The sequence below is a fragment of the Sus scrofa genome, chromosome 14 (assembly GCF_054392235.1).
Source record: "Sus scrofa isolate SSC_HxYL_T2T_F1_AM1 chromosome 14, Sscrofa_HxYL_maternal_Yorkshire_Landrace_v2.0, whole genome shotgun sequence".
Taxonomy (NCBI): Eukaryota; Metazoa; Chordata; class Mammalia; order Artiodactyla; family Suidae; genus Sus; species Sus scrofa.
The window spans coordinates 94,493,999-94,520,348 of NC_139396.1; the positions used below are offsets into that span (position 1 = coordinate 94,493,999).

The following is a 26,350-nucleotide window of genomic DNA, read 5'->3' on the forward strand; positions in this document are numbered from 1 at the left end:
GCAGACGCGGTTCGGATCCTGCATTGCTGTGGCTCTGGCGTAGGCCGGTGGCTGCGGCTCCGATTCGACCCCTGGCCTGGGAACCTCCATGTGCTGCGGCAGCGGCCCAAAGAAATAGCAAAAAGACAAAAAGACAAAAAAAAAAAAAGTATTCTTTTTATTTTTATTTATTTATTTGTCTTTTTGCCTTTTCTAGGGCCACTCCCGTGGCATATGGAGGTTCCCAGATTAGAGGTGGAATTGGAGCCGCAGCCACCAGCCTACGCCAGAGCCACAGCAATGCAGGATCCAAACCGCGTCTGCAACCTACACCACAGCTCATGGCAACACAGGCTCCTTAACCCACTGAGCGAGTCCAGGGATCAGACCTGCAAACTCATGGTTCCTACTTGGATTCTTAACCACTGAGCCACGACGGGAACTCCCTCTTTTTATTTTTAAAAATTTGAAGTATATTGGCATTCCCAGTGTGGCTCAGCAGAAATGAATCCGACTAGGAACCATGAGGTTGTGGGTTTGATCCCTGGCCTTGCTCAGTGGGTTAAGGATCCGGAGTTGCCATGAGCTGTGGTGTAGGTTGCAGACGAAGCTTGGATGCCAAGTTGCTATGGCTGTGGTGTAGGCAAGCAGCTACAGCTCCGATTTATCCCCTAGCCTGGTAGCCTACCACGTGTGAACCCTAAAAAGAAGAAAAAAAGAGAGAAAGAAAGAAAAAAAAATTGAGGTATATTGACATATTACATTAGTTTCCAAGCATACAAAATATTAATTTGATATTTGTATATACTATGAAATGATCACAAGTCTAACATCTATCAATACGCATACTTACAAATTTTTTTTTCTTGTGATGAGGACTTTTAAAATCTCTCCTAGCAACTTTCGCATATGCAATACAGTATTATTAGCTATCGTCACTGCGCTATACATTATAGCCCTGTGATTGGAGATCATATAGTTTTAATAATTGCTGTGAAGGTCCTGGTTGGCCCACGGCCGCTGTGGCCCTCTTCTTCTAGGCAGGCCCTCCTTTCCCTGGGGTGCAGTGAGTCCTTTCTCTGCATCAGAGTCACAGAAGGGATCATGCCTTGTAGTTCCTATGAAATAGCATCCTGAATCACTGGTTGAAGTGACTGGAGGAAGGATTGATCTCTGCCGGTTCTACACCAATCTCGTGTATCACCTCCAATCTAGACGGCAGCATAAGGACTGCCTCTTTTATTAAAATCCAATCTAGCCTGGTTGGTGCCAGAGGCATTTTTCCCAAACCTCAATCAGGTCTTGGTTAAAATCTTTTCTATGGGAGTTCCCAGTGGTTTAAGGATCTGGTGTTGTCACTGCTGAGCCTCGGATTTGATCCCTGGCCTGAGAACTTCCACTTGCCGCATGTGCAGAAAAAAAAAAAAAAAAAAAAAAAATTCTTTCTGAGGTTCCCACTCACCTTCTAGATGAATCCTAAATTTCTTGAGGGTGGGACAGCTTTTCCGAATCCTTCCTAATTAAGTCTGTTTTCCAGCCTTATTTCTGCCACACATCCTCAAAAGCACAGACCATTCGCACCCTAGGCGATCTCATTCCTTTGCTCATGGCTTCCTCTCCTGGACCCCTGCTCTCCTCTGTCTGGCTGCCTGACTCCTCTCATTCTTCTGTGCTCAGCTCTGTATCAGCTCCCCTGGGGTGCTGACTCCTGCTCGGATTTGATACCATTTCCCATGCTGCCCACCTCTGAGTACTTGCCCTGCTGTAAGGAAATGCTAATTTACTTCTTGTATTTTTGATGGGCTCCCCTGGGGGCCCATAGTCTTTCGTCTTTGCATTCCTAGCACACGGCCCATCACTTGGCAGAATCAGTGCTCAGTAAATGTTCATACGTGCATTGTGTGATCAGTCCTTCTTCCTATGCAACATCTGTGAAAGTATCTTTTGCATGGTACATGATGAGTGCTGGTAAAGTTGTACAGGAATAGATCCCTGGATTCCCTCCCTGAAAAAATGGCTCCATCAGGCTCCTTTCAGGGCGGATCTAGGAAGCTAAGAATCTTGCTTTCCAGATATCTTCACAATAGCAAAATGTCCAGCTGGCTGGGTCTGCAAATGGGCTCTAACTAAACCTTGCTCCTTTAACCGTGGTCCACAGACCTGCAGCAGCAGCACCTGGGAGCTTATTTAGAAACATAAACCTCTGGCCCCATCTCCAGGGAATCACAGTTTGCATGTTAACAACATTCTTGGGACATTTAAATGCACATTAAATTTCGAAGAGCACCGTTCTGCGCTATCGGGAGGGCCTGCCTCTAGTTCTTTGATAACTAGGAACAGAGAAGCTCAGTCAAGCCAGGTCAAGAAAGGAGATTTGTAGTATAAGGACACATAAACCCAAAAGGGAGACACACAGGCTCTTGTGGGACTCTGAGGACAGGAACCATGGTACACTTAGGTTTCAAAGGAATTGGAACTTAAAGAGTTTTCCTCCATGGTTTCAGCCTATATACATGTTTCAGCTGACCTCTGGTGTTTGGGATGCTTCCATTTCAGTTTTTACCACCTACTAGCAATTTCCCTCTATGTTTTATTTCACGTTTCACAACAACAACTGGTTCATTAGATCTGAATGGCCAGCTAGTCTCTTAGATACATGCAGCTGTGTCTAGGGTCACATGATACCCCAAAAAGTCCCCTTGGGTGACCAGATCTGTGGGCATGGAATTTCAGTAACATGTGCCTTGGGCATGTGTTATGAAGTGCGCCTGGTATGTGCAGCCATTTTGCAGCACAGGTAATTAATTCTACACAAAGACTTGTTGGTTCCAGGGTTTGCACACAGGAGTTTCCATCCCATATCTATGGCTGATTCTGAAGATACTGGCAGGGTCCTAGGTAGGAATTCTGGCTGGATCCTGAGTTGATGGCATCTGGATTGGCTTCCTTGGCCCAACGCATGTGTCACTTTCACCTTTTTACTAACAGCATCTGTCTTGTATAGGCTAGATTGTGTTACATTTTCTTCTTTTGCAGTAGCTCTGTCTCACACAATTGAGCATCTTTGGCTCCTTAAGGGCCAGCATTTGGTTCTTATCTCCTTTCCCTCCTCAAGTGTTTTCTCTCTACCCACAAGGCTGACTTCTGCGGGACTGGTTTCTCTTCCCTGCAGTCCCCCTGCCTTTTCTGCCTTATATACATTTTCCAGAGTATCAGCTTTTTTCCTCCTGGTTGTGAGGTTGTGGGGTTGTGGCATGCAAGAATAAGCTCCTCTCTCAAGGCCCATTTCTAATACCACCCGCCTGAAGTGAGTTCACATGTGCCTTCTCCAAATGAATAGGTTTATTTTCTACAGTATGGCTCAGTGGGCACAGTCGAGGCTGCAGAGGCAGGCAGGCAGACTTGGGTCACACCCCAGTTTTGCCCCTTCCTGGGAGGGCGCACATCAATGGCCATACTTCTGGAGCCTTGTTGCCTGGGCATGGTGATACCTGGCTTGTGGGTGTGGTTGTAAGACTTCATGACATTTCTTACAGGTCCACCTCCTAATACAGAGCTGGCTGTATAGCAGAGCCCCAATAAATGATAATTTTTTAAATTTGCTTTTGAATAGAAAACGGGGAGTTTCTTTCCCTGGATCTTGGAGGATCCAAGTTTCGAGTCTTGAAGGTGCAAGTCTCAGAAGAGGGGAAACGAAATGTGCAGATGGAGAGTCAGTTCTACCCAACACCCAATGAGATTATCCGAGGGAACGGCACGGAGGTACTGGGCAAGGGCTCGATGAAGGTGCGGGAGGAACTGGGCATCCAGCTTACAAGTGACCATGCCTTTGTCCTGTGTCCTATTCCTTCTCTGCAGCTGTTTGAATATGTAGCTGACTGTCTGGCAGATTTCATGGAGACCAAAGGGTTGAAGCAGAAGAAATTGCCTCTTGGCCTAACCTTTTCTTTTCCCTGCAGACAGACTAAATTAGAAGAGGTAAGGCTGGTGTAAGGGAGGGAAGGAGCTGTGTAGGAATTGGGTTTGGGGCTGGAGAATGTGGCATGCAGGAGTCAGCCTGGGAACAGAGGAGGTCGGCAGGCGTTTTCTTGTTTGCTTTTCCTTTTTGCTTCTTTTTTTAACAGTAGGGTAGAAATGTGAGGCGGAGACTATGTTAACACGGCTGACTTGATTTTATACTTAATGTTGGCGTGGCACAGGGAATGAAATAGTTTTACCACCAAGTTCAGGTTCTCAGGCCTTGGTTGCACCAGAATCCCTGGAGGGCTCATTGAACACAGATGCCTGGGCCCCATGCAGGAGTTTCTTAATCAGCAGGGCCTTAAATTCATATTTGTGGTAGGTTACTGGGTGATGAGGATGCTGCTGGCCTGGAGACCACCCTTGGAACCACCGATACAGCTAGCTAGAATGAGAGTGCGAAGGCTCAGGGAGCCTTCCCTTCAGTGAGCCCTTAGGAGGAGGTCTCAGGTGGGGTCATTGGAGTGGCAGTGCTACTGAGCAGACCCTGCACTTGGGGCATGCAGTGCCACTAGCCATCTGGGGTCGTGGGCAATCCATTTCGTCATGCCTCAGATTTTCAGCTTGTAAATAGGGAGAAGGCAAACCTGATCTTACGTGAATCTGTGAAAATAAATAAGAGGTCATATGGAAGGACAATGAGGAGTTACTTAGGAAACAAATCCGACCAAGATCCATGAGAATGCGGGTTTGATCTCTGGCCTCACTCAGTGGGTTGGGGATCCCGAGTTGCTGTGAGCTGTGATGTAGGTCACAGACGTGGCTCAGATCCCACGTTGCTCTGGTTGTGTCGAAGGCTGGTAGCTGTAGCTCTGATTCAACCCCTAACCTGGAAATGTCCATATGCCGCGGGTGCGACCCTAAAAAAAAGAGCAAAAATGAAGGACATTGAGCTTTCTGGGGAGGGTGGTTTATTGTCAGAGTCAGGTCTTCCCAGGCCTCTCCTGCCTGGGTGGTGGTTCATGAGCTCCTGCTACATAGACTGGTCATGACACCCAGCAGCCGGTCAATTCATGAACCAGCTGGATGTCAGGGACTGCCTTGGAATATGTTTGATATTGTTGGCTTGAGCCAGTTATCAATAAGGGGATAGTGGAAAGGAAGTAGGTTTTCACATTCCATAGACCTGGCTTTGAATCATGGCTCAGAATAAGTCATCTCCTCTCGGCATGGTATTTAACTTCTTGGGTCCCTTGTTTTCTTTTCTTTTTTCTTTCTTTTTTTTTTTTTTTTTTTTTTTTTTGTCTTTTTGCTATTTCTTTGGGCCGCTGCCGCAGCACATGGAGGTTCCCAGGCTAGGGGTCGAATCGGAGCTGTAGCCCCCGGCCTACGCCAGAGCCACAGCAATGCGGGATCTGAACCGCGTCTGCAACCTACACCACAGCTCACGGCAACGCCGGATCCTTAACCCACTGAGCAAGGGCAGGGACCGAACCCGCAACCTCATGGTTTCTAGTCGGATTCGTTAACCACTGTGCCACGACGGGAACTCCCCCTTGTTTTCTTATCTGTGAAACAGGGATAATATCTACTTGCTGGGCTGAGGTGAAGCTTGGACAAAGCATCTGTCACGGCTGAGCACCGGGCCTGGTGCATCAATGGTAGCTGCCAGGTTTTAGTGATTGTTCCTATGCGACTTGTCTCCTTATGCTTTTATACCTTGCCCCTCAGTTCAGCAGCTGTTTCTAGAGGGCAGGTACTATTTTATATTGTTCTTCTCCACACCCAGGGTCTCTAGCACAATGTCATATTTAATAGCTGCCTGATAGCTATCTGACAATTGAAAGGTGCAATCAGTCATTTACTAGATTCTGTTGAATGGGAATTTGCCATCGTCTGTCTACATGGGAGATGGGCTGAAGTTTACTTTTTAATTATTTTCTAAAGAAGTAATTTGGAAAAAAAAGTATGTAGAAGGTTTCAGGGAATGAAGAGGCCAGGTGGAGTTTTGCTTTTCTTTGCAGCTTGAAAAGCAGGGTTCCCCTGAGTCAGTGGCAGGAGTGGGAGGAGTGAGGAATCAGGCTTCGATTCACCAAATAGTTAAACACCTCTTATTTGGGCTGAGGAACAGAGACCTCAGGAAGAAGGAAGATGATGATGATGATATTGATAGACTGTACTTCAGACTTTGATACTGGATCTTGCCCTATATTGGACCCTTTGTATATGTTACCTCGTTAAAATCCCAAAACAATCATATGAGGCAGATATCATCATTTCTGGTTTTTTGTCTTTTTTTTTTTTTTTTTTTTTTTTGCCATTTCTTGGGCTGCTCCCGCAGCATATGGAGGTTCCCAGGCTAGGGGTCGAATCGGAGCTGTAGCCCCCGACCTACGCCAGAGCCACAGCAACAAGGGATCCGAACCATGTTGTCTGCAACCTACACCACAGCTCATGGCAACGCCGGATCCTTAACCCACTGAGCAAGGGCAGGGACCGAACCCGCAACCTCATGGTTCCTAGTTGGATTCGTTAACCACTGTGCCACGACGGGAACTCCTATTTCTGTTTTATATTTGAGAAAAACTGCAGTTCAGAGAGGTTGAGACTTTTCCAAAGTCACACAGCCAAGACTGGTTCAGCCCATACTCAAAACCTCCTGACCATACTGACTTAGCAAAAAGTCACAGCTCTAGAACCCTGTTTAAAATGCCATCAGGGGAGTTCTCTGATGGCCTAGCAGGTTGAGGCTCCTGCATTCTCACCGCTGTGGCTCTGGTTGCTGCTGTGCGGCATATGTTCAATCCCTGGCCCAGGAATTCCCACATATTGCCTGTTTGGCAAAAAAGAAAAAAACAAAACAAAACAAAACAAAACAAAAAACAAGAGAGAACCTGAAATAAATGTTGCAACTCTCATTTTTAAAAAATAATAATAAAATAAAATAAAATGCCAGCAGGCGCCTGAAAGCGTTTTGACCCATTTTGTGTTGTATCCCAATAAGGGTTTTCAGGCGCCATTTAAACTAGGCAAGGGGGTTTGATTACATCAAAGTCTAGTTGAATTACTTGCATTTTATAAAGGTTCCCCCCAGGCTGCCTTTCAGTGAAGCCTAAAGTAGAAAAGCTTCGGCCACAAGGAAATGCATTAATAATAATAACTGAGAGTGGGCAAATCATGTTTAACCATGATTCTGCTGCAGATGTAGGTTTTTGACATGAAAGGAAGGGCTCTGGAGAAGGTGGAGTCTGATCAGCCTTAGAAGCGCAGAAGGATCTGGGAAGGGAAAGACTTTCTGAAGAGGTGTGGCTAAGAGGGATTCTTTGTGAAACTAAAAAATGATTAAAGAAGATCAGGTCATGGAAATTAAAGGAGGATGTCACTTTGTTGTTATTTTGTTTTGTTTGTTTAAACGAAGGAATGGGGAATGGAGAGTTGGATAGACTGGGAATTTGGGGTTCATAGATACAAACTATTGCCTTTGGAATGGATAAGCAATGAGATCCTGCTCTATAGCACTGGGAACTGTAGTCACTTATGATGGAGCATGATAATGTGAGAAAAAAGAATGTATACATGTATGTGTGACTGGGTCACCTTGCTGTACAGTAGAAGATTGACAGCACTATAAACCAGCTATAATGGGAAAAAATCATTTAAAAATAAATATTAAAAAAAATAAATGAGGCAATGGAAAAGTCTTAGTCAAATAGAAATTTCTGTGTGTGAGGGGTGTGTGGGTGTTTCTGATGATAAAATAGTAATACTTCTTCAAGGTAGGGAAACAAAGAAAAAATAAGGGTAGGAATTAAAACGTTGAAAAAAAAAAAAAAGAAATCCCCTCTAATCCCAACCTTCAGAAATACCAATTACTAGAATTGTTGGGTTTCCCTTCCAGTCATACCTATATTAAATTCTGGTGTTATACTGTGTATATATAATTTAAAAATATATGGTTGTATGTACAGCTTTGTTTCACTTAACAGTATATCACATGCACTTATTCCCCACTCCCCCGGTACAGTCTTTCCCCAGCTGGTCCCACATTGTCCCTTGCACCGATTTTGGGGCACACCACCCTGCAATCTCTCACTTCTCTGTCCTGCAGAGCAGGGATGTTACCATAGCCCCTGAAGGCAGAAGTTAGGGAGAGCTACCAGTAGACGGCGCTGTGGTGCCGGAGACAAACGTAGTTGCTGGTGGGGCATCAGAGACCTGTGTTCTAGTTGAGTTCTATCCTTTATTCACCATGAGTCCTGAAGCAGTTTCCTTCCTTTCTAAAGCTTGGCTGCTTTATCCTTAAACTGAGGGGGTGGATGTGGGGTGGGTGAGCAGTGGGTGAGAGTGGTCTAGGAGTTTGTGAATTTGGGCTCTTCTCTTCTTGACTATGTGAACTTAGGCAAGTCTCTTAATCTCCAAATTTTCTTCCAGTCTGAAAAGTTCTGTAATTATTTGCTATGTTCGATATGAAACTCTTGGGAGACACCAATTATAAACAGTTGATAATGCAAATTGAGAATAATTTTTCTAAGTTGAAATTAAGTCCCTGAGGGAATCTTTTTTTTTAATGATTTTTTTCCCATTATAGTTGGTTTACAGTATTCTGTCAATTTTCTACTGTACAGCAAAGTGACCCAGTCTCTCTCTCTCTCTCTCACACACACACACACACGCACACACGCGTGCGCGCACACACACACACGTACATTCTTTTTCTCACATTATCTTCCATTATATTCCATCACAAGTGACTAGATATAGTTCCCTGTACTATACAGCAGGATCCTGAGGGAATCTTACAAGGTAGTGTCAATTCTGCTTTGTGGACCTGGCAGACCAGGTGTTCTGTACACATCATGTATCATCTAACACATGCTGGGTACTTCTATCAGAGCAGTCCTGTAACAGAGGCAGGAAGTGATGTTTCCATTTTACAAATGAGTAAACTGAGGCTCGGAGAGGTTAAATGACTTGGACAGTGTCTTATGAATCCAAGCATTCCAAGTCTGCAGCCATTGTTCTTTCAGCCCGGATGTATAATGCTTTAAACTGCTCAGATGAGGAGTTCCCCTTGTGGCTCAGTGGTAATGAACCCTACTAGTATCCATAAGGACACAGATACGATCCCTGGCCCCACTCATTGGATTAAGGATCCAGTGTTGCCATGAGCTGTGGCATAGGTTGGGTCCTGCATTGCTATGGCTATGGTATAGGCCGATGGCTACAGCTCCGATTCAACCCCTAGCCTGGGAACTTCCATATACCTCAAGCAGGGCCCTAAAAAAAAAAAAGTAGAGAATAAAATAAACTGCTCCGATGAGAGTAATAAACATGTTGAAATTATTAGAAAAGGCCTTCGAAGAAATGTTGAAAGAATGGGGATGATTCAACTTAAAGAAGAGAAGGCCACGGGGGATGCATGAAGTTTCTGCAGCTCACTTTCAGAACTGAGAACCTTCTTCATTTTGTCTGGATCTAAAATCTCACCCCAGGGTGTCCTGCTTTCATGGACGAAGAAGTTTAAGGCGCGGGGAGTTCAGGACACAGACATAGTGAGCTCCCTGAGCAATGCCATGAGAAAACACAAGGTGAGGATCTTTCTCTTAGGGTGGTGGGATTGCGGCGGGGTCGGGGGTGGGGGGGGTAGGCTCTCCTACTGTGCCTGCCCTCAGGCGAATCAGAGAAGGACTTGACCTCAGGGGAGGTCTCACTGGCACAGATGTGGCCTTTGTCTGAGGAGCTTGTTCCAGTCACTATTAGAGGGAGGGTGGCCTACACTCCTTTGGGATCTCCAGCTGCCACAGTCCCCTTAGGGTGTCTCAGTTAGACCCACTGCTGTGTGTGAGGCTCCAACCCTACCTCTCCTCTCAGAGGCTCAAAAGGTCACTTTCTTTCCAGTCTGGCTCTCTCTACCCCACTTTCCATCTCTGTTCACTAAAGAGCTCGATCTGTTGAATACCTTTTACAATAATGTAAATAACTAGAAAAGCAAGACATGCTCCTTGCTGAGCTAAGTACCCCAGTAAATCCAAACGACTTGTTACCCTGACAGCACGAGGAATATTTTGTTGTATACCCTGCCAGTCTTTTTTGTCTTTAAAGCTGTTACATGCTTTTGTATCCTTATAGGGTTTTTTTTCTTACCATTTTCATTTTACTTTCAAATGCTCCCCTAAACCTTGCAGAACCATGACACCATAACCCAAGTGGACTTGGTAGAACAGGGAACCTATAGTGCTGCCCACAGAGAGGACTTGGCTGAGGGTGGTTAAAATGTCCCCATGGGTGAGGATGTGGAGGTTTTCCTCCTGGAAACACCATCACTTCTGGGATAAACATGCTTTCCTTGGGGCCCCTCAAACAGGCTACAGTCCTGATGATCTGTGCCTCGTATTTTTATTGCACAGAGGCCTTTGCCCATAAAACCCGAGATGGTTCCACTCTTCAGCTCCCTGCTCTTTCTCTCCTCTGGGCCTTCGAACCCTGTCAAAGGCCTTATTTCTTACAGGCAGGCCCAGAAGGCAGGATTGTGATTGTCCCAACCAGGCATCTTCACTGCTTTTGCTTCCTCTGTGGGGAAAGGTAGAGGGAAAATGCCTCCCTCCCACCCACGGATGCCCTTTGGGGCCTGTGTTCCAACAGGACATAGATGTGGACATCCTGGCCTTGGTCAATGACACAGTGGGAACCATGATGACGTGTGCCTATGACGATCCCTACTGTGAAGTTGGTGTCATCATTGGTAACTCCATTTGTCTTGCTTTTTGGGGGTGGGCAAAAGGGGCTGGTGTGGGGCTTTGTTTCAGGAATTCTGAGTAAATTCTGTGGGAAGGCTATTGGCACTTTCTATTGAGAAGAAGCAACACAGGGAGATGGAAGATTAATGCACGCATTCATTCAACAAGTGTTTACTGCGAACCTGTCCCGTGGCTGGCCTGGTGCTCTGCAGTGGCTTCTCAGTGATGGGAGTCCCACAGGTTCCTGTTCTCATGAAGCTTTCAGTGGGGAGGAGGGTGAAAGGCTGAAAAGCCTAAACAAATACTATAATTCAAGGTGGTGGTCAGGATGATAAGGACAATTAAGCAGAGTGATGTGACCGAAAGTAAGTGTGGTGGGGTGGCCAGGGCGGGGCTCTCTGAGCGGGTGGCTTCTGAGCAGGGCCCTCGGTGATCAGGAGGAGGAACAAAGTAGAGATGGAGAAGAAAAGAGGCCCTGTGACCTCTGAGATGGGATTGCCCATCTGGGGTGCCCTGAGAACCCTAAAAGGCTGAATGTGGCTGAATCCGAGTGAGGGAAGGCTGAGAGTAAAAGGCTGTTCAGGTGGGAGTGGGTGGAACTGTCCCCATCTTCCTGTGTCAGAGGACATGGGTCACAGTCACTGCAAGGTCTTTAGCTTTTACCCCAGGGAGACAGAGGCCCAGGAGGACTCTGGGCGAGGGGTGGATAAATGGGTTATGCATTTTCAAAAAACTCATTTGGCTGCTATGTGGAGAGTCAGTTGTGGGGGGCAGAAGTGGAGCAAGGAGGCCAGTCAGAGGCCATTGCATTGTGTAGGGAGACGAGGCGGAGGCCTGGGCCAGGGAGGCCCCAGCTCAGCGGGGATGTTTGCTAGGTGGTCTCAATACCTGGGCTGGGAGGGGGCTCCCCTGGAGAGGCCTATGAAAAGGCTATTTTAGGAACAGTCAGCCAAATGGATTGATTTTTTTTTTTTTTTTTTTTGGTCTTTTTAGGGCCACACCCATGGCATATGGACATTCCCAGGCTAGGAGTCTAATCGGAGCTACAGCTGCCAGCCTATGGCAGAGCCACAGCAACGCCAGATCTGAGCCGCGTCTGTGACCTACACCACAGTTCATGGCAACGCCAGATCCTTAACCCACTGAGCTAGGCCAGGGATTGAACCCACAACCTCATAGATTCATTTCTGCTGAGCCATGACGAGAACTCTGAACTGCTTTTTGTTAACTTCCAGCCCATTTTCCTCAGCCTGACTTTCCCAAAGGGAAAGGACTTTTACAACTGAGGGGCTTAATCTGTTGTCCTGTTTCTGGAGCTTCACACCTCAGAATGGGCCTGGCCCTTGCCTGCCAAGGCATTCTCTACTATCCACAGTCTCAGTGACTGTGTCTGGTAACTGGCAGGTTGGGTGCCATGCCTAAACAATGTCTGTGTTTTTTCTGAGAAAAGCTTTTTCCAAATATTGTATTACATTCTGCTTCTCAGCATCTCTTATTTCTCATGTTGGCTTTAAAATCCTGAGACCAGAGTATTACCCAGGGAAAGATACTTAATTTTTTTTTAAACAGTTTTATTTAGGGGTTCCTGTTGTGGCTTAGCAGCTTATGAATCCGACTAGAGTCCATGCAGACACGGGCTCAATCCCTGGCCTTGCTTAGTGGGTTAAGGATCTGGGGTTGCTGTGAACTGCGGTGTAGGTCGCAGACACAGCTTGGATCTGGGGTTGCTGTGACTGTGGTGTAGGCGAGCAACTACAGCTCTGATTCAACCCCTAGCCTGGGAACTTACATATGCCTTGGGTACAGCCCTAAAAAGCAACAAACAAACAAACAAACAAACAAAAAACAGCTTAAGAGAGAGACATAAAAATCCTCTCACTTAGGTATATAATTCAATGATTTTTAGTAAATTTACAGAGTTTTGTAACCATCACCACAATCCAATTAAAACATGTCAACATCCCAATAGGTCCCAAAGAGATTGTGCCACTCCCCACTACTCAAGTGATGGAGGCATTTCCTTGGAGTGCACTTGTGTTTTAATAATGGCATGTTGCTTTCTTATGTGACTGCTAATGACTCAAAGATAAGGATGTAGATTCTGCTAGGAACAATTTGTAGCAGGCTCTGAGTAAGGGATATTTTTAGTATCAAATAGAGAAGAGGCTACGTAGCACAGGGGAAGGATTAAAAAAATGACTGTGGGTTGGTGATTGTTTTAAAAAATACATTTTCAAGGTTAGGTTAATTCATCCTCCTCTTTGTAAATGTGTTCTGTCAGCTTTCGTACATATTCATCAGGGACTTCTTCACAATTGACTCCATTCATAACAGCAAACCATTAACATCCTGACAAGTGCAGACTTGACATGTCAGCTTTATTCCTCATGAACTCCCGGGCTTGCCAAAGCTGCTTCCCTCAGCGAGAACCAGCCCCGGGAGTGGATCAAAAGCACTTTGTGGTGCGTTCAGAGGACTCTCAGGCAGTTGAGAGTCGTCTCTGTCTTTGCCCAGCTGGGAGCCCTTGCATCTCTGCGTTTTCTCTCTGATCCCTGGTCCAGGCACGGGCACCAACGCGTGCTACATGGAGGACATGAGCAACATCGACCTGGTGGAGGGCGACGAGGGCAGGATGTGCATCAACACTGAGTGGGGGGCCTTCGGGGACGACGGGGCCCTGGAGGACATCCGCACCGAGTTTGACCGGGAGCTGGACCTTGGCTCTCTCAACCCAGGGAAGCAGCTGTGAGTACCCTGCACTGTAATGTGGGCATCGGTGCCAGTGAATGCCCAGTCACTCAGGGACACTTTTTACTCAGGGGGCCTTTTAGTTGTGACTTGTTACCCATCACAGGGAGTTTATGAGGCAAGCCTTATAGTTCAGTTTCACTGGGCAGATGAGGAAAGTGAGGCCAAGGAAATGAGTGGTTTCCCTGCATCATATTCTTTTTTTTTTCCTTTTTTCTTTTTTTAATTAAAGTATAGTTGATTTACAGTGTTCCTTCAATTTCTGTTGTACAGCAAAATGACCAGTTATACATATATGTACATTTTTTTTCATACTATCTTCCGTCATGTTCCAACCCAAGAGACTGGACATAGTTCCCTGTGCTGTACAGTAGGACCCCACTGCTTATCCATTCTAAATGTAACAGTTTGTAACAGTTTGGGGTTGCATCTACTAACCCCAAACTCCCTGTCCATCCCACTCCCCCCTCTCCCCTGGCAACCACAAGTCTGTTCTCCCTGTCCGTGGTTCTGTTTCTGTTTTTTAGATAGGATCATTTGTGCTGTATTTTAGATTCTGTGTGTAAGTGATATCATGTGGTGTTTGTCTTTCTCTTTCTGACTTACTTCAGTTAGTTTGAGAATCTCACTCCTGGGCATATCTGGACAAAACATTCATTCAAAAAGATACATGCACCCCTGTGTTCATCGCAGCACTATTCACAATAGCAAGGACATGGGAACAACCTAAATATTTATCAATGGGTGAATGGATTAAGGAAATGTGGTACATACATACAGTGGAACACAACTCAGCCATAAAAAGGACAAAATAATGCCATTTTCAGCAACATGGAAATAACTAGAGATTCTCATATCCTTGATTCTTTTTTTAACTCAATGAATTTTATTACATTTATAATTGTACAATGATCATCAGAACCCAATTGTATAGCACTTCCATCCCAAACCCCCAATCCATCCCCACCATCCCCTCGTACCCCTGATTCTTTTTTTTTTTATTTTTTTTATTTTTTTATTTTTTATTTTATTTTCCCACTGTACAGCAAGGGGGTCAGGTTATCCTTACATGTATACATTACAATTACAGTTTTTCCCCCACCATTTCTTCTGTTGCAACATGAGTATCTAGACATAGTTCTCAATGCTATTCAGCGGGATTTCCTTGTAAATCTATTCTAGGTTGTGTCTGATAAGCCCAAGCTCCCTATCTCTCCCACTCCCTCCCCCTCCCATCAGGCAGCCACAAGTCTCTTCTCCAAGTCCATGATTTTCTCTTCTGAGGAGATGTTCATTTGTGCTAGATATTAGATTCCAGTTATAAGTGATATCATATGGTATTTGTCTTTGTCTTTCTGGCTCATTTCACTCAGTATGAGATTCTCTAGTTCCATCCATGTTGCTGCAAATGGCATGATGTCATCCTTTTTTTATGGCTGAGTAGTATTCCATTGTGTATATATACCACATCTTCCAAATCCAATCATCTGTCGATGGACATTTGGGTTGTTTCCATGTCCTGGCTATTGTGAATAGTGCTGCAATGAACATGCGGGTGCATGTGTCTCTTTTAAGTAGAGCTTTGTCCGGATAGATGCCCAAGAGTGGGATTGCAGGGTCATATGGAAGTTCTATGTATAGATTTCTAAGGTATCTCCAGACTGTTCTCCATAGTGGCTGTACCAGTTTACATTCCCACCAGCAGTGCAGGAGGGTTCCCTTTTCTCCACAGCCCCTCCAGCACTTGTTATTTGTGGATTTATTAATGATGGCCATTCTGACTGGTGTGAGGTGGTATCTCATGGTAGTTTTGATTTGCATTTCTCTTATAATCAGCGATGTTGAGCATTTTTTCATGTGTTTGCTGGCCATCTGTGTATCTTCTTTGAAGAAATGTCTATTCAGGTCTTTTGCCCATTTTTCCATTGGGTTGTTGGTTTTTTTGCTTTTGAGTTGTATAAGTTGCTTATATATTCTAGAGATTAAGCCCTTGTCAGTTGCATCATTTGAAACTATTTTCTCCCATTCTGTAAGTTGTCTTTTTGTTTTCTTTTTGGTTTCCTTTGCTGTGCAAAAGCTTTTCAGTTTGATGAGGTCCCATGGGTTTATTTTTGCTCTAATTTCTATTGCTTTGGGAGACTGACCTGAGAAAATATTCATGATGTTGATGTCAGAGAGTGTTTTGCCTATGTTTTCTTCTAGGAGTTTGATGGTGTCCTGTCGTATATTTAAGTCTTTCAGCCATTTGGAGTTTATTTTTGTGCATGGTGTGAGGGTGTGTTCTAGTTTCATTGCTTTGCATGCAGCTGTCCAGATTTCCCAGCAATGCTTGCTGAATAGACTTTCCTTTTCCCATTTTATGTTCTTGCCTCCCTTGTCAAAGATTAATTGACCATAGGTGTCAGGGTTTATTTCCGGATTCTCTATTCTGTTCCATTGGTCTGTCTGTCTGTTTTGATACCAGTACCACACTGTTTTGATGACTGTGGCTTTGTAGTATTTCTTGAAGTCTGGGAGAGTTATGCCTCCTGCTTGGTTTTTGTTTCTCAGGATTGCTTTGTACCCCTGATTCTAATTCAGTCCGGAGGCAGGGAGATACTGCTGTGAACCAGGGGACTTGGGCCCTGCACTCTTGGTGCGTTCGGATGAGTGGTCACAGACCAAACCAGTGCAGCCCAAGGAAGCACACATTCTCATCTGTGTTTCTAGGGCTTCCCCTGCACCCACTTTCTCAGAGGCCTAATCAGACAACACCTGGTATGAGTCCTTCCCAGGCTTGGGTCTCAGGGAGCCTTTCTCTGTTCTCATCCCACACTCACCTGTATAACTGGGTAGGGGCTGTCCTGCTCTACCTGTGTGCTGAGCTTCCTGAAGACAGGCTGTGCTGTGATCCTCCTTCCCTTCCTACACAGTGTCTGACACATTATTGTAGCTCATTTGTATTTGTTTCTTAAAAAGTGTTAGAGTTACTGTTGTGACTCAGCAGGTTAAAACTTGACTATATCCATGAGGATGCAGTTTTGATTTCTGGCCTTACTCAGTGGGTTAAGGATCCAGCCTTGCTGTGAGCTGCAATGTAAGTCATGGATGTGGTTTGGATCTGGCATTGCTGTGGCTGTGGCATAGGCTGGCAGCTGCAGCTCCAGTTCAGCTCCTAGCCCAGCACTTCCATATGCTGCAGATGCAACCCTAAAAAAAAAAAAAAAAAAAAAAAAAAAAGTGTTTGTTGAATGAAAAAACATGTAAAATTTTAAAAAAAATTTCAGACAAAGAAAAATGGTGAAAATAGTACAAAATTCCCCTTCTCTCAGATCCCCTAAATAGTAATTCTCTCTCTCTGTCTGGTATCTATGTATAGACACACACATAATACACATACACATAAAATACATGTATATCTGTAAGAAACTATTTTTCTGAACGATTTGAGACTAAATTGGAAACATCCCTTAACTCCTAAATAATGCAGAGTATGAAATCTGAAAACAAGTACATTCTCTCTCTCTCTTTTTTTTTTTTTTTGTCTTTTTTAGGGCCACACCCATGGCATATGGAGGTTCTCAGACTAGGGGTCAAATCAGAGCTGTAGCCTCTGGTCTACACCACAGCCACAGCAATGCCAGATCCTTAGCCCACTGAGCAAGGCCAGGGATCGAACCTGTATCCTCATCGTTACTAGTCAGATCCATTTCCCCTGAGCCATTGTGAGAACTCCAGATTCTTTTTAAATTTAGTGGGTTATAATTTTTCCTATCATTATTTATTTTTTTGTTCAAGTTCTTTTCAGACTTAGCCAGTGAAAGCTCCTTCAAGCCAGGCTCTATGTCCATTTGACATAGTTCCATCACTCTTTAAGTACTTCCTTATTTTCTGACATGGTAAGATACTCCAGGCTCACCATGTACTTTCTCAGCCCCAGCCCTGGAAGCAATCATTTTCCCAGCAAGCCCTTGTCAATAAATATTTTAAGTACCTCCTAACTCCCAACTCACTCAAACACTAGAACCTCATACCTGGGAAGCAAATTTCTGCTTTGGGCGCACCTGCTCCCCTCTACACACCCATTTCACTGGTGACACAGAGCAGTCACAGCCAAAGGAAGTGGAACCTGTTTTTTAGACTTTATCATTCTCACCCTATCCATTTTACTTAAATCTCACTCCCCCAAACTCACCCTGGATTTCTTCTCTCTTTAATTGGCCACACTTGTGGCATGCAGAAGTTCCTGAGCCAGGAATTGAACCCACGCCACAGCAGTAACCTGAGCCACAGCAGTGACAATGCTGGATCCTTAACCCACTAGGCCACCAGAGAATTCCCCAACCTGGATTTCTTCTGATTGTCTTCTGTTTCTGTAATGTTCTAAGGTTTTGTATAATGAAATATGTAAAGTTAATCAGGGAACAAGTTGTCTTTGACTTCCTTTCTTATCATGTTTGCAAAGTAAAAATTATGGAAACAATTAGTAATTGCTTGTTGTATGCAGGCTGAGAATCCAAATGGAGGTAGCCTGGTGGGATATTTCATCGCATTATAGAACCTCTCTGGGGCTATCCCACCCCATCTCACAGATGCCACCTCTTTCTCACTTGGACAGAACCATGAGTAGGATTTGGAAACATTTGAATTTTGGATTTGTCATGTATGGTTGGTGACCTTGGGAAAATGTCTAAAGTCTCTGAAGTTGAAATTCCTTATGTCTAACTTGAGAATGGCATTCCTGTGGCCAAGGGTGATTTGAGTTAAAGATTCTTGGAGTCAAGCACTTTGTGATCAGAAAGAATCTTAGACTTGCTCTAGTTTAGTCTTCCCCTTTTGTAAGTGAGGAAAGTACAGCTCAGAGAGGAGGAGTGGACTCCCAAGGGCACCCCAGGTTAGGAAGGGACTGAGGCCTCCTGACCCATGAAGAGGCCCATCCGCTTCTCATTCTCCTGACTGTGGGCAGAGGCTCATGGGCTTTGGGAAAGGATGCTACATAACCAAAGGTGTTGCTGCCACTGATCTCTTCACCAAATTGTAGGTTTGAGAAGATGATCAGCGGCCTATACCTGGGCGAACTTGTCAGGCTCATCTTGCTGAAGATGGCCAAGACAGGCCTCCTGTTTGGCGGTGAGAAATCCTCTGCTCTTCACATTAAGGGCAAGATTGAAACACGACACGTGGCTGCCATGGAGAGGTAAGCTGCTGGCAGGGTCCTTTCCCCTTGATTCCGAAGAGGTCCATGGCCATGGTCTGGTGTGCTCATGGCAGTGGTGCACAGAAGGACCAGAGCTTCCTTCTTCTTCTTTTTTTTTTTTTTTTTTTTTTCTTTTTAGGGATTCACCCATGACATGTGGAAGTTCCCTGGCTAGGGGTCATATTAGAGCTGCAGCTGCCGGCCTACGCACAGCCACAGCAACACTGGATCCGAGCTGCCTATTTGACCTATGCCACAGCTCTAGGCAACGCCGGATCCTTAACCCACTGAGTGGGGCCAGGGATCGAACCCATATCCTCATGGGTACTAGTCAGGGTTTGTAACCTGCTGAGCCATAGTGGGAACTCTCAGATCTTCCTTCTTCACCAGGATAATTTCAGACCTGGGCAGTTTCATGTCATGCCTCACATGTTAAGTCCTTAGACAAGCACTTATAGTGAGTGCACAATAAATGGTGGCTGCCTTGATTATTGTTGAAATTGTTATTATTCTATGACCATGTGTCAGCCTGTTTATGTTCACAATCCTGAGAGGAGGGAATGCGGGCTCTCTGAAAGAGATCCCACGGGATGGAGAAGTGTGTTCTTCTTTTTTTTTTTTTTTTTTTTTGTCTTTTTGCTATTTCTTGGGCCGCTCCCACGGCATATGGAGGTTCCCAGGCTAGGGGTCCAATCGGAGCTGTAGCCACCGGCCCACGCCAGAGCCACAGCAACGCGGGATCCAAGCCTCGTCTGCTACCTACACCACAGCTCACGGCAACGCCAGATCGTTAACCCACTGAGCAAGGGCAGGGATCGAACCCGCAACCTCATGGTTCCTAGTCGGATTCGTTAACCACTGCGCCACGACGGGAACTCCATGAAGTGTGTTCTTCTCATTCCTGTCCCCTGGCCAGGTATAAAGAAGGTCTGGCCAATACAAGAGAGATCCTGACGGATCTGGGTCTAGAGCCTTCGGAGGCCGACTGCATCGCTGTCCAGCATGTCTGCACCATCGTCTCCTTCCGCTCGGCCAACCTCTGTGCAGCGGCCCTGGCAGCCATCCTGACCCGCCTCCGGGAGAACAAGAAGCTGGTGCGGCTCCGGACCACAGTGGGCATGGACGGCACACTCTACAAGATCCACCCTCAGTGAGTGCTGGCCGCTGGCCCCCGCCCCCCGCAAAGGAGTCTCCCCTGGAAGAGAGTCCAGTGTTCTCTCTAAACTGTGCTAGAACCACCCATCTTGTGTGGTCCTGAGATGACCAGGGAAGGGGTGAATTCAGAGGTTATACTCAACTTGCTGGCTCAGTTGCTTCGGGGGATCGTTCTTTCATTGTGCGTGTGTGTGTGCTTTTAGGGCCACACCCACAGCATATGGAGGTTCCCAGGCTAGGGGTCTAATTGGAGCTACAGCTGCTGGCCTAGGTCACAGCCACTGCAACACCAGATCCAAGCTGTGTCGGTGACCTACACCACAGCTCATGGCAACACTGGATCCTTAACCCACTGAGCGAGGCCAGGGATCAAACCCACATCCTCATGGATCCTAGTCTGGTTCATTAACTGCTGAGCCGCCATGGGAACTCCTGGGGGATCATTCTTAAAGAAATACTTTGCTATAGCCATTTGCTGAGTAGCAAGGCCATTCATCCATGTGCTTATTCATCTGTCCATTTATCTCTCCATTTTTTTCATCTATCTAGCCATTGTCACTAAATACTTACTATGTGGAAAAGTTGGAAAGTAAGATGCTTCCACTTATAAATTGGGAAAAATTGGGATGGCAGAGGTTTCCAAGTTCACCTGAAGGACATACTGGTAGGAAAACACAGGGAAAGGAGAACTTCCCAGTAAAAGGGAACATAGAAGCCCCTCTGGCTAATAGAGCTGGTATTGGAAGTGAGGCGGGTACACCCTGGGAAGAACTGGGGGAAGAATCCTTCCCCTTTGGGCAGAGATGATGTTCAGCCAGTACATTATGTATGGACATGACCTACTGGTTGAAATATTAGTGATAAAATAACCACTTCTTTGGGCCTTCCAGATGTCTCTTCCTCTGCTCCAGCTGCCCTAGTCCCCACTCCTCAGCCCCCCCATCTTCCCCCATCATCCCATGACCAAAGCGGGGAGCCTTGGCCCAGCAGGGCTCCCCAGGACCCCGTTCCACTGCTACATCTGTGTGTATTCCTCTTGGCTGAGTCCAGGCTTTATGATTGCTACTTACATATTTCGCCATCACCTCTGCCTTCAGATACCCAAAACGCCTGCACAAGGTGGTGAGGAAACTGGTCCCAAATTGTGATGTCCGCTTCCTCCTGTCGGAGAGTGGCAGTGCCAAGGGGGCTGCCATGGTGACAGCAGTGGCCTCCCGCGTGCAGGCCCAGCGGAAGCAGATTGACAAGATGCTGGCTTTGTTCCAGCTGACCCCGGAGCAACTTGTGGGTGTCCGGGACAAGATGCGGGTTGAGCTGGAGTACGGGCTGAAGAAAGACACCCACCCGCTGGCCACAGTCAAGATGCTGCCCACCTACGTCCGCGGGATGCCAGATGGCACAGGTGGGCCCTGCGCAGCTCCCTTCTCTGATGGGCCTCCCAGAGCTCCCATAGAAACTCCTTAAATCCAGTTAGGTTTTTTGTTTTAAGAGCGTTGGTTTCCTGTCTATGATGGAGGGAGGGGGAGTTGGGTAGAAGGCCAGTACCCTGCTGAATCTTGCTTTGGTTGATCCAAGGCACTGGCAGTGAGAGATACCAGGTTAGTTTCATGTGTATAACGACCCAGATGCTGGACACTTGCAATGTCTGGCTTGCCTTCCACCCTCTTCTCCAGCTCCCTTCTTTCTTGGGCCTTGGCTCTCTTCCTCTCCCCTCTCTTCACTCTTTTCCCATGATGTTTCCTAAACTTGGTCCTTCTCCTGGTCCACTGTGCTCAGCCACGAAACAGTGGAGTCAGTTCTTTAGACAAGTTCCTCCACCTCTTTGAATCTCAGGAGCCTCACTCAGATATAATGACCTTTGTAAAGTGCTTTATATCTTTAATTTGTTTTCGAACTTTTCATTTCATTTTGTTCTCACAACCACACTGTGTACTACATAAAGAGAGAATGTTTCCCATTTTATCCATGCCAAAACCGAGACTCAGGTTAGGTGACGTATTCAAGGTCACACAGCTGTACTTGGAATTTCTCAACAACAAAGATCTTTTCCAGAGTGAATATCCTTCGAGTCTACTTGCAGGAGGAAAATAGAGCAGTCAAATACACTATTTAGTTACTCACTCTTTCAAGCCTTTTATCCTTCTGGCTTCATTCTTCAAAGTTTCATTAAGCACCTGCTATGTGTCAGGCTCTGTTGTAGATACGGTGATAGAGCAGTGAGGAAAACACAGTCCCTCCCTACACCTGTGGGACCTATGTTCTGTTGGGTTGGCAGACCGTAAACAAATAAATGCCAGATGGTGCCATGTAATGGCATGGCTATAAAGAAAGATAGAGCAGGTTAAGGGCTAAGAGAACTGGCTGGGAGTGAGGTCTCTGGCAAATTCCAGGAGTAGCAGAATGACCAGTGTAGCTAGAACAGAGGGAGTGAAGCAGGGAACGAGGTAAAGAGTTACATGGAATAGACTGTGATACTCAGAGAACTGAGAGGCCCTGCAAGTGGGTGGTGATGGGAGCCTTGGACAAAATGGGGGTGGGACTTGATATGGTTTCTTATTAGTCAGGAGCGGGTGTGGGAATCCCGGGAAGGGGAGAGTGGGACAGGACAATCGTTTCATGCTCAGGATGAACCGTTCCTCTAGACCACGCACATAGGATGGGAGCACTGTCCTGAGTCCATTGTGGTCATGATAGCCTGGCCTGGAGTCACCCTCAGAGACTCACTGAGCATAAGTATCATGTGTGACCTTTACCAGACACCAAGAAGAGCAGGTCGGCCTCAGATGGGCTCCGGGCCCATCACTGTGCTTAGTGACCGCCATGCTCCTCTTCCTGCCAGTGCCTGCACACAAGGCCCTTTTCGGTGCATGCTGGTGGAATGCAGCCCCCCACTTTCTCCACCACAGAGAAAGGAAAGTTCCTCGCTCTGGATCTGGGGGGGACCAACTTCCGGGTCCTCCTGGTGAAGATCAGAAGTGGACGGAGGTCGGTGCGAATGTACAACAAAATCTTCGCCATCCCCCTGGAGATCATGCAGGGCACCGGCGAGGAGGTAAACGCCGGGCAGGGGGTTCTGCAGGCTGAGGTGTCAGCCTGCCGCCTGGTACGACTGCTGCTCTCTCCCTGCAGCTGTTTGACCACATCGTGCAATGCATCGCCGACTTCCTGGACTACATGGGCCTCAAGGGAGCCCAGCTGCCTTTGGGCTTCACATTCTCATTTCCCTGCAGGCAGGCGAGCATTGACAAGGTAAGACAGCCCAGCCCCGTGGGCTCCCTCCTACCCCGGGGGAATCTCAAGGCAGTTCTGAGTCACTGATCATTTTATTTAGGGGTCTCAGGTTCAGGGCAGCTGAGGAACATGCTCGAGAATTTGAACCATTTAACTTTTTTTTATTTACTATTTACTATTTTTATTGTTGTTTTTTTGAAGTTTATAAAAATAATCTAGGATAGTATACAATAAGGGACACATGCATAAGAGTACTGTTAAAAGAGAGATCAAATCAGTGTTCCCCTCATGGCTCAGCGGAAATGAATCTGACTAGTATCCATGAGGATGCACGTTCGATCCCTGGCCTCACTCAGTGGTTTAAGGATCCAGCATTGCCTTGAGCTGTGGTGTTGGTCACACACTTGACTCAGTCCCTGAGTTGCTGTGACTATAGCGTAGGCTGCAGCTGATTTGACCCCTACCCTGGGAACCTCCATATGCTGCGGGTGCAGCCCTAAAAAGCAAAAAAAAAAAGAAAGAAAGAAAGAAAGAAAAACGAAGGCACAGAGAGGCTAAGTTGTCTAGGTTGTCACATCTATAAACAGTGGTGGGGGCTTCAATCCAGGACACTGGCCTGAGAGCCCAGGTTCTTGTACTCTGCCTTTGGGACCAGGACTTTGAGCCCAGTGTTTTTGGACCATTTTGGCTCTAGTGCACAGTACACTTACATATATGTGATCCAAACAAAAATTCAAGAAATAGTATTTACTCTTATTTTGTGCATTATATTCTGTTTTCTCCCTATTTCATTCTTCATGTGAAGAAATTGAGGCATGAAGTCTCATCTGAACGGTAGGTGCAAAATCAGAACTGAGGCAGAGCTCTCCAGGGCTCTGAGAATGTTGAGGAAACATGCTTCCCCAGGCCTACCACCCCGCCCCCAACCCCAGTCATTCAGAGAACAGGGAGAGAGGGGTTCCAAAGATTAAATTGTCTGGTAATATGGCTAGGTTTCTCAAAATGAAAAATGCCAGAATGCTAAGAGCTGGAAGATCGATTTCTCAAAGATTCCATTTCTCAAGATTCCATTTCTCAAAATGTACCTAAAGAGGAATGGATAAGGATGTTCACAACAGCATCACTTTTTAATAATGAAAAATTAGAAATAACCCAAATGTCTGGCAATGGAGAATGACTAAATAAACTATGGTATATCAATCATATGGAATTATTTGATTTTTATTTAAAAAACACATGCATAGTACTTGCTTTCTGCCAGGTGCTATTCTAAATCCTTCATAGAGGAGTTCCCGTTGTGGTATAGTGGAAATGAATCTGATTAGGAACCACGAGGTTGTGGGTTTGATCCCTGGCCTCACGCAGTGGGTTAAGGATCCGGCATTGCCGTGAGCTGTGGTGTAGGTCATAGATGTGCCTGGGATCTGGCGTTCCTGTGGCTGCAGTGTAGGCCAAAGGCTATAGCTCCGATTAGACTCCTAGCCTGGGAATCTCCATATGCCACAGGTGTGGGCCTAAAAAGCCAAAAAAAAAAAAAAAAAAAAATCCTTCATAGATAATACTACTCAGGAGGTAACAGAGCAATAATTAAGACCATAGGTCTGGAACCACATTGACTCAGTTTCAATCTTGGCTTCTCCACTTACTGGTTGTGTGACTTTGGGCGAGTTTTCTAACCTCTCTATACCTTTGGCTTCCTCATTTGAAAAATGAGAATAAAAATAGTACTTATTTGATAGGTAAGTTTTGTGAATTTTGAAATTTCTGTGCAATTATATTTGAGGAATATTTTCCATATTAACTGACCTAGAATGGTCTAAAAGATATTTTTCTTAACTAAATTAGGTTTACTGCTCCTTTTATTATGTATTTATTTAGGTCACACCTGTGTCATGTGGAAGTTCCAGGGCCAGGGGTTGAACCTATGCCACAGCAGCGGTCTGAGCCACAGCAATGTTAATGCCAGATCCTTAACCTGCTGAGCCACCAGGGAACTCCTAAAAGATATAGTGTTAAGGGAGAAAATTGCAATAGTCCATACACATAATGAATTTATTTATTTTAAAAAATACATGTTAGATACCAAGGATGTAATGTATAGCATGATAAATATAATTAACGCTGTTGTACTTTATAAATGAAAATTGTTGAGTAAATTCTAAGAGTTCTCATCACAAGGAAAACATTTTTTTTATTTATTTAATGTTTTATCTATATGAGATGATAGATGTTCATTAAACCTGCTGTAATCATTTCATAATATATGTAAGTCAAATCATTATGTCGCATACCTTAAACTTAAGATAAAATAGAAACAAAGCTCATCTATGAAAAAAATTTTAAAAATTCAGGTAAACAGAAAAAGATCTAAAAGGATTCATATCAAACAGATAATAGACGTTACCGCTCAGATTCAGGGTACGAGGAGTTAAGGGGGACTTTGTCCTTATCAGTAACACTTTAATTTTTTACAAGTTAAAGCATTCCTATATTACTGCTGCCATTAAAAATTAATACACACGGGAAGGGGGAGCCATGTGCAGCTGTCCACGGTCCTGAATGATCCACCAAGACACAGCTGCTCCTCCTGACCCAGAACACTGAGCCGCCAGGCCCCCCTCCCAGCACTTCTAACAAGCTCATGAAGGCACAGCTAAGAAGGGAGGGAGACCAATGGACAGCTGGGAGCAAAGCCACTGATGGCAGGGAAGAAAAAAGAGAGACTTAAAAAAAAATTGAAGTATAGTTGATTTACAATATTAGTTTCAGGTGTACTGCATAGTAACTTGATATTTTTATAGATTATACTCCAAAGTTATTATAAAATATTGACTATATTCTCTGTGCTTTACATTACATCCTTGTAATTTATTTATTGTATACCTCTTAATTTCTTTCACCTATTTTGCCTCTCTCCTCACCCTTCTCCTTTCTGGTAGCCACTAGTTTGTTCAAAAAAGAGACTTTAAAAAATATGATTTTTTTTAGTAATTGCAGCTAATAAGAAAGAGCAACTTTTCAACTAGGGGTGAACTTTTAATGTTCTACCTATATTCACTAGGAAGGAGCAAGGGAGCCCAGCTTCCCAAGTAGTGTGGGAAGAAGGAGGTGACCAAAGCTGAGGGCCTCAGGATGAAGTGGCCATTCAGCCCCTGGGGTTGGGGATGCTGCCATCAGAGTTGCTCGCCACCTCTCGTATCCCAGGAGCTTATCTGGCTGAGACACCCCAGACTCACCTGTCCTCACCCACTCTCAGCTCCAGGGTGTGGAGACTGAGGCTAGACTAACCTCTGCTTCTGGCAAACAGTGTAACCTTGGATATCCTTTTAAAAATTAGAAATCCTATTTTTATTGTCATAAAAAA

The 26,350-nt window shown here is 45.4% G+C and overlaps 1 protein-coding gene across 3 annotated transcripts in view; it reads left to right on the plus strand.

The window, feature by feature from the left end:
- The window catches only part of HKDC1 (hexokinase domain containing 1), a 70,837-nt gene that overhangs the window by 9,939 nt on the left and 34,548 nt on the right, over nucleotides 1-26,350 (plus strand). For 2 of the 3 annotated variants that reach the window (XR_014828010.1, XM_001928882.5), the window contains exons 3-12: nucleotides 3,593-3,741; nucleotides 3,838-3,957; nucleotides 9,432-9,527; nucleotides 10,582-10,681; nucleotides 13,238-13,421; nucleotides 18,445-18,600; nucleotides 19,517-19,750; nucleotides 20,853-21,157; nucleotides 22,662-22,807; nucleotides 22,885-23,004. Coding sequence is in view for 2 of the 3 variants with exons in the window: in XM_001928882.5 (XP_001928917.1) it covers nucleotides 3,593-3,741; nucleotides 3,838-3,957; nucleotides 9,432-9,527; nucleotides 10,582-10,681; nucleotides 13,238-13,421; nucleotides 18,445-18,600; nucleotides 19,517-19,750; nucleotides 20,853-21,157; nucleotides 22,662-22,807; nucleotides 22,885-23,004 (1,610 nt within the window). In the remaining variant the exon portion in view is untranslated. Of the gene's footprint in view, nucleotides 1-3,592; nucleotides 3,742-3,837; nucleotides 3,958-9,431; nucleotides 9,528-10,581; nucleotides 10,682-13,237; nucleotides 13,422-18,444; nucleotides 19,201-19,485; nucleotides 19,751-20,852; nucleotides 21,158-22,661; nucleotides 22,808-22,884; nucleotides 23,005-26,350 lie in introns of all 3 variants that reach the window. The other variant, XM_084997093.1, reaches the window with a different exon arrangement.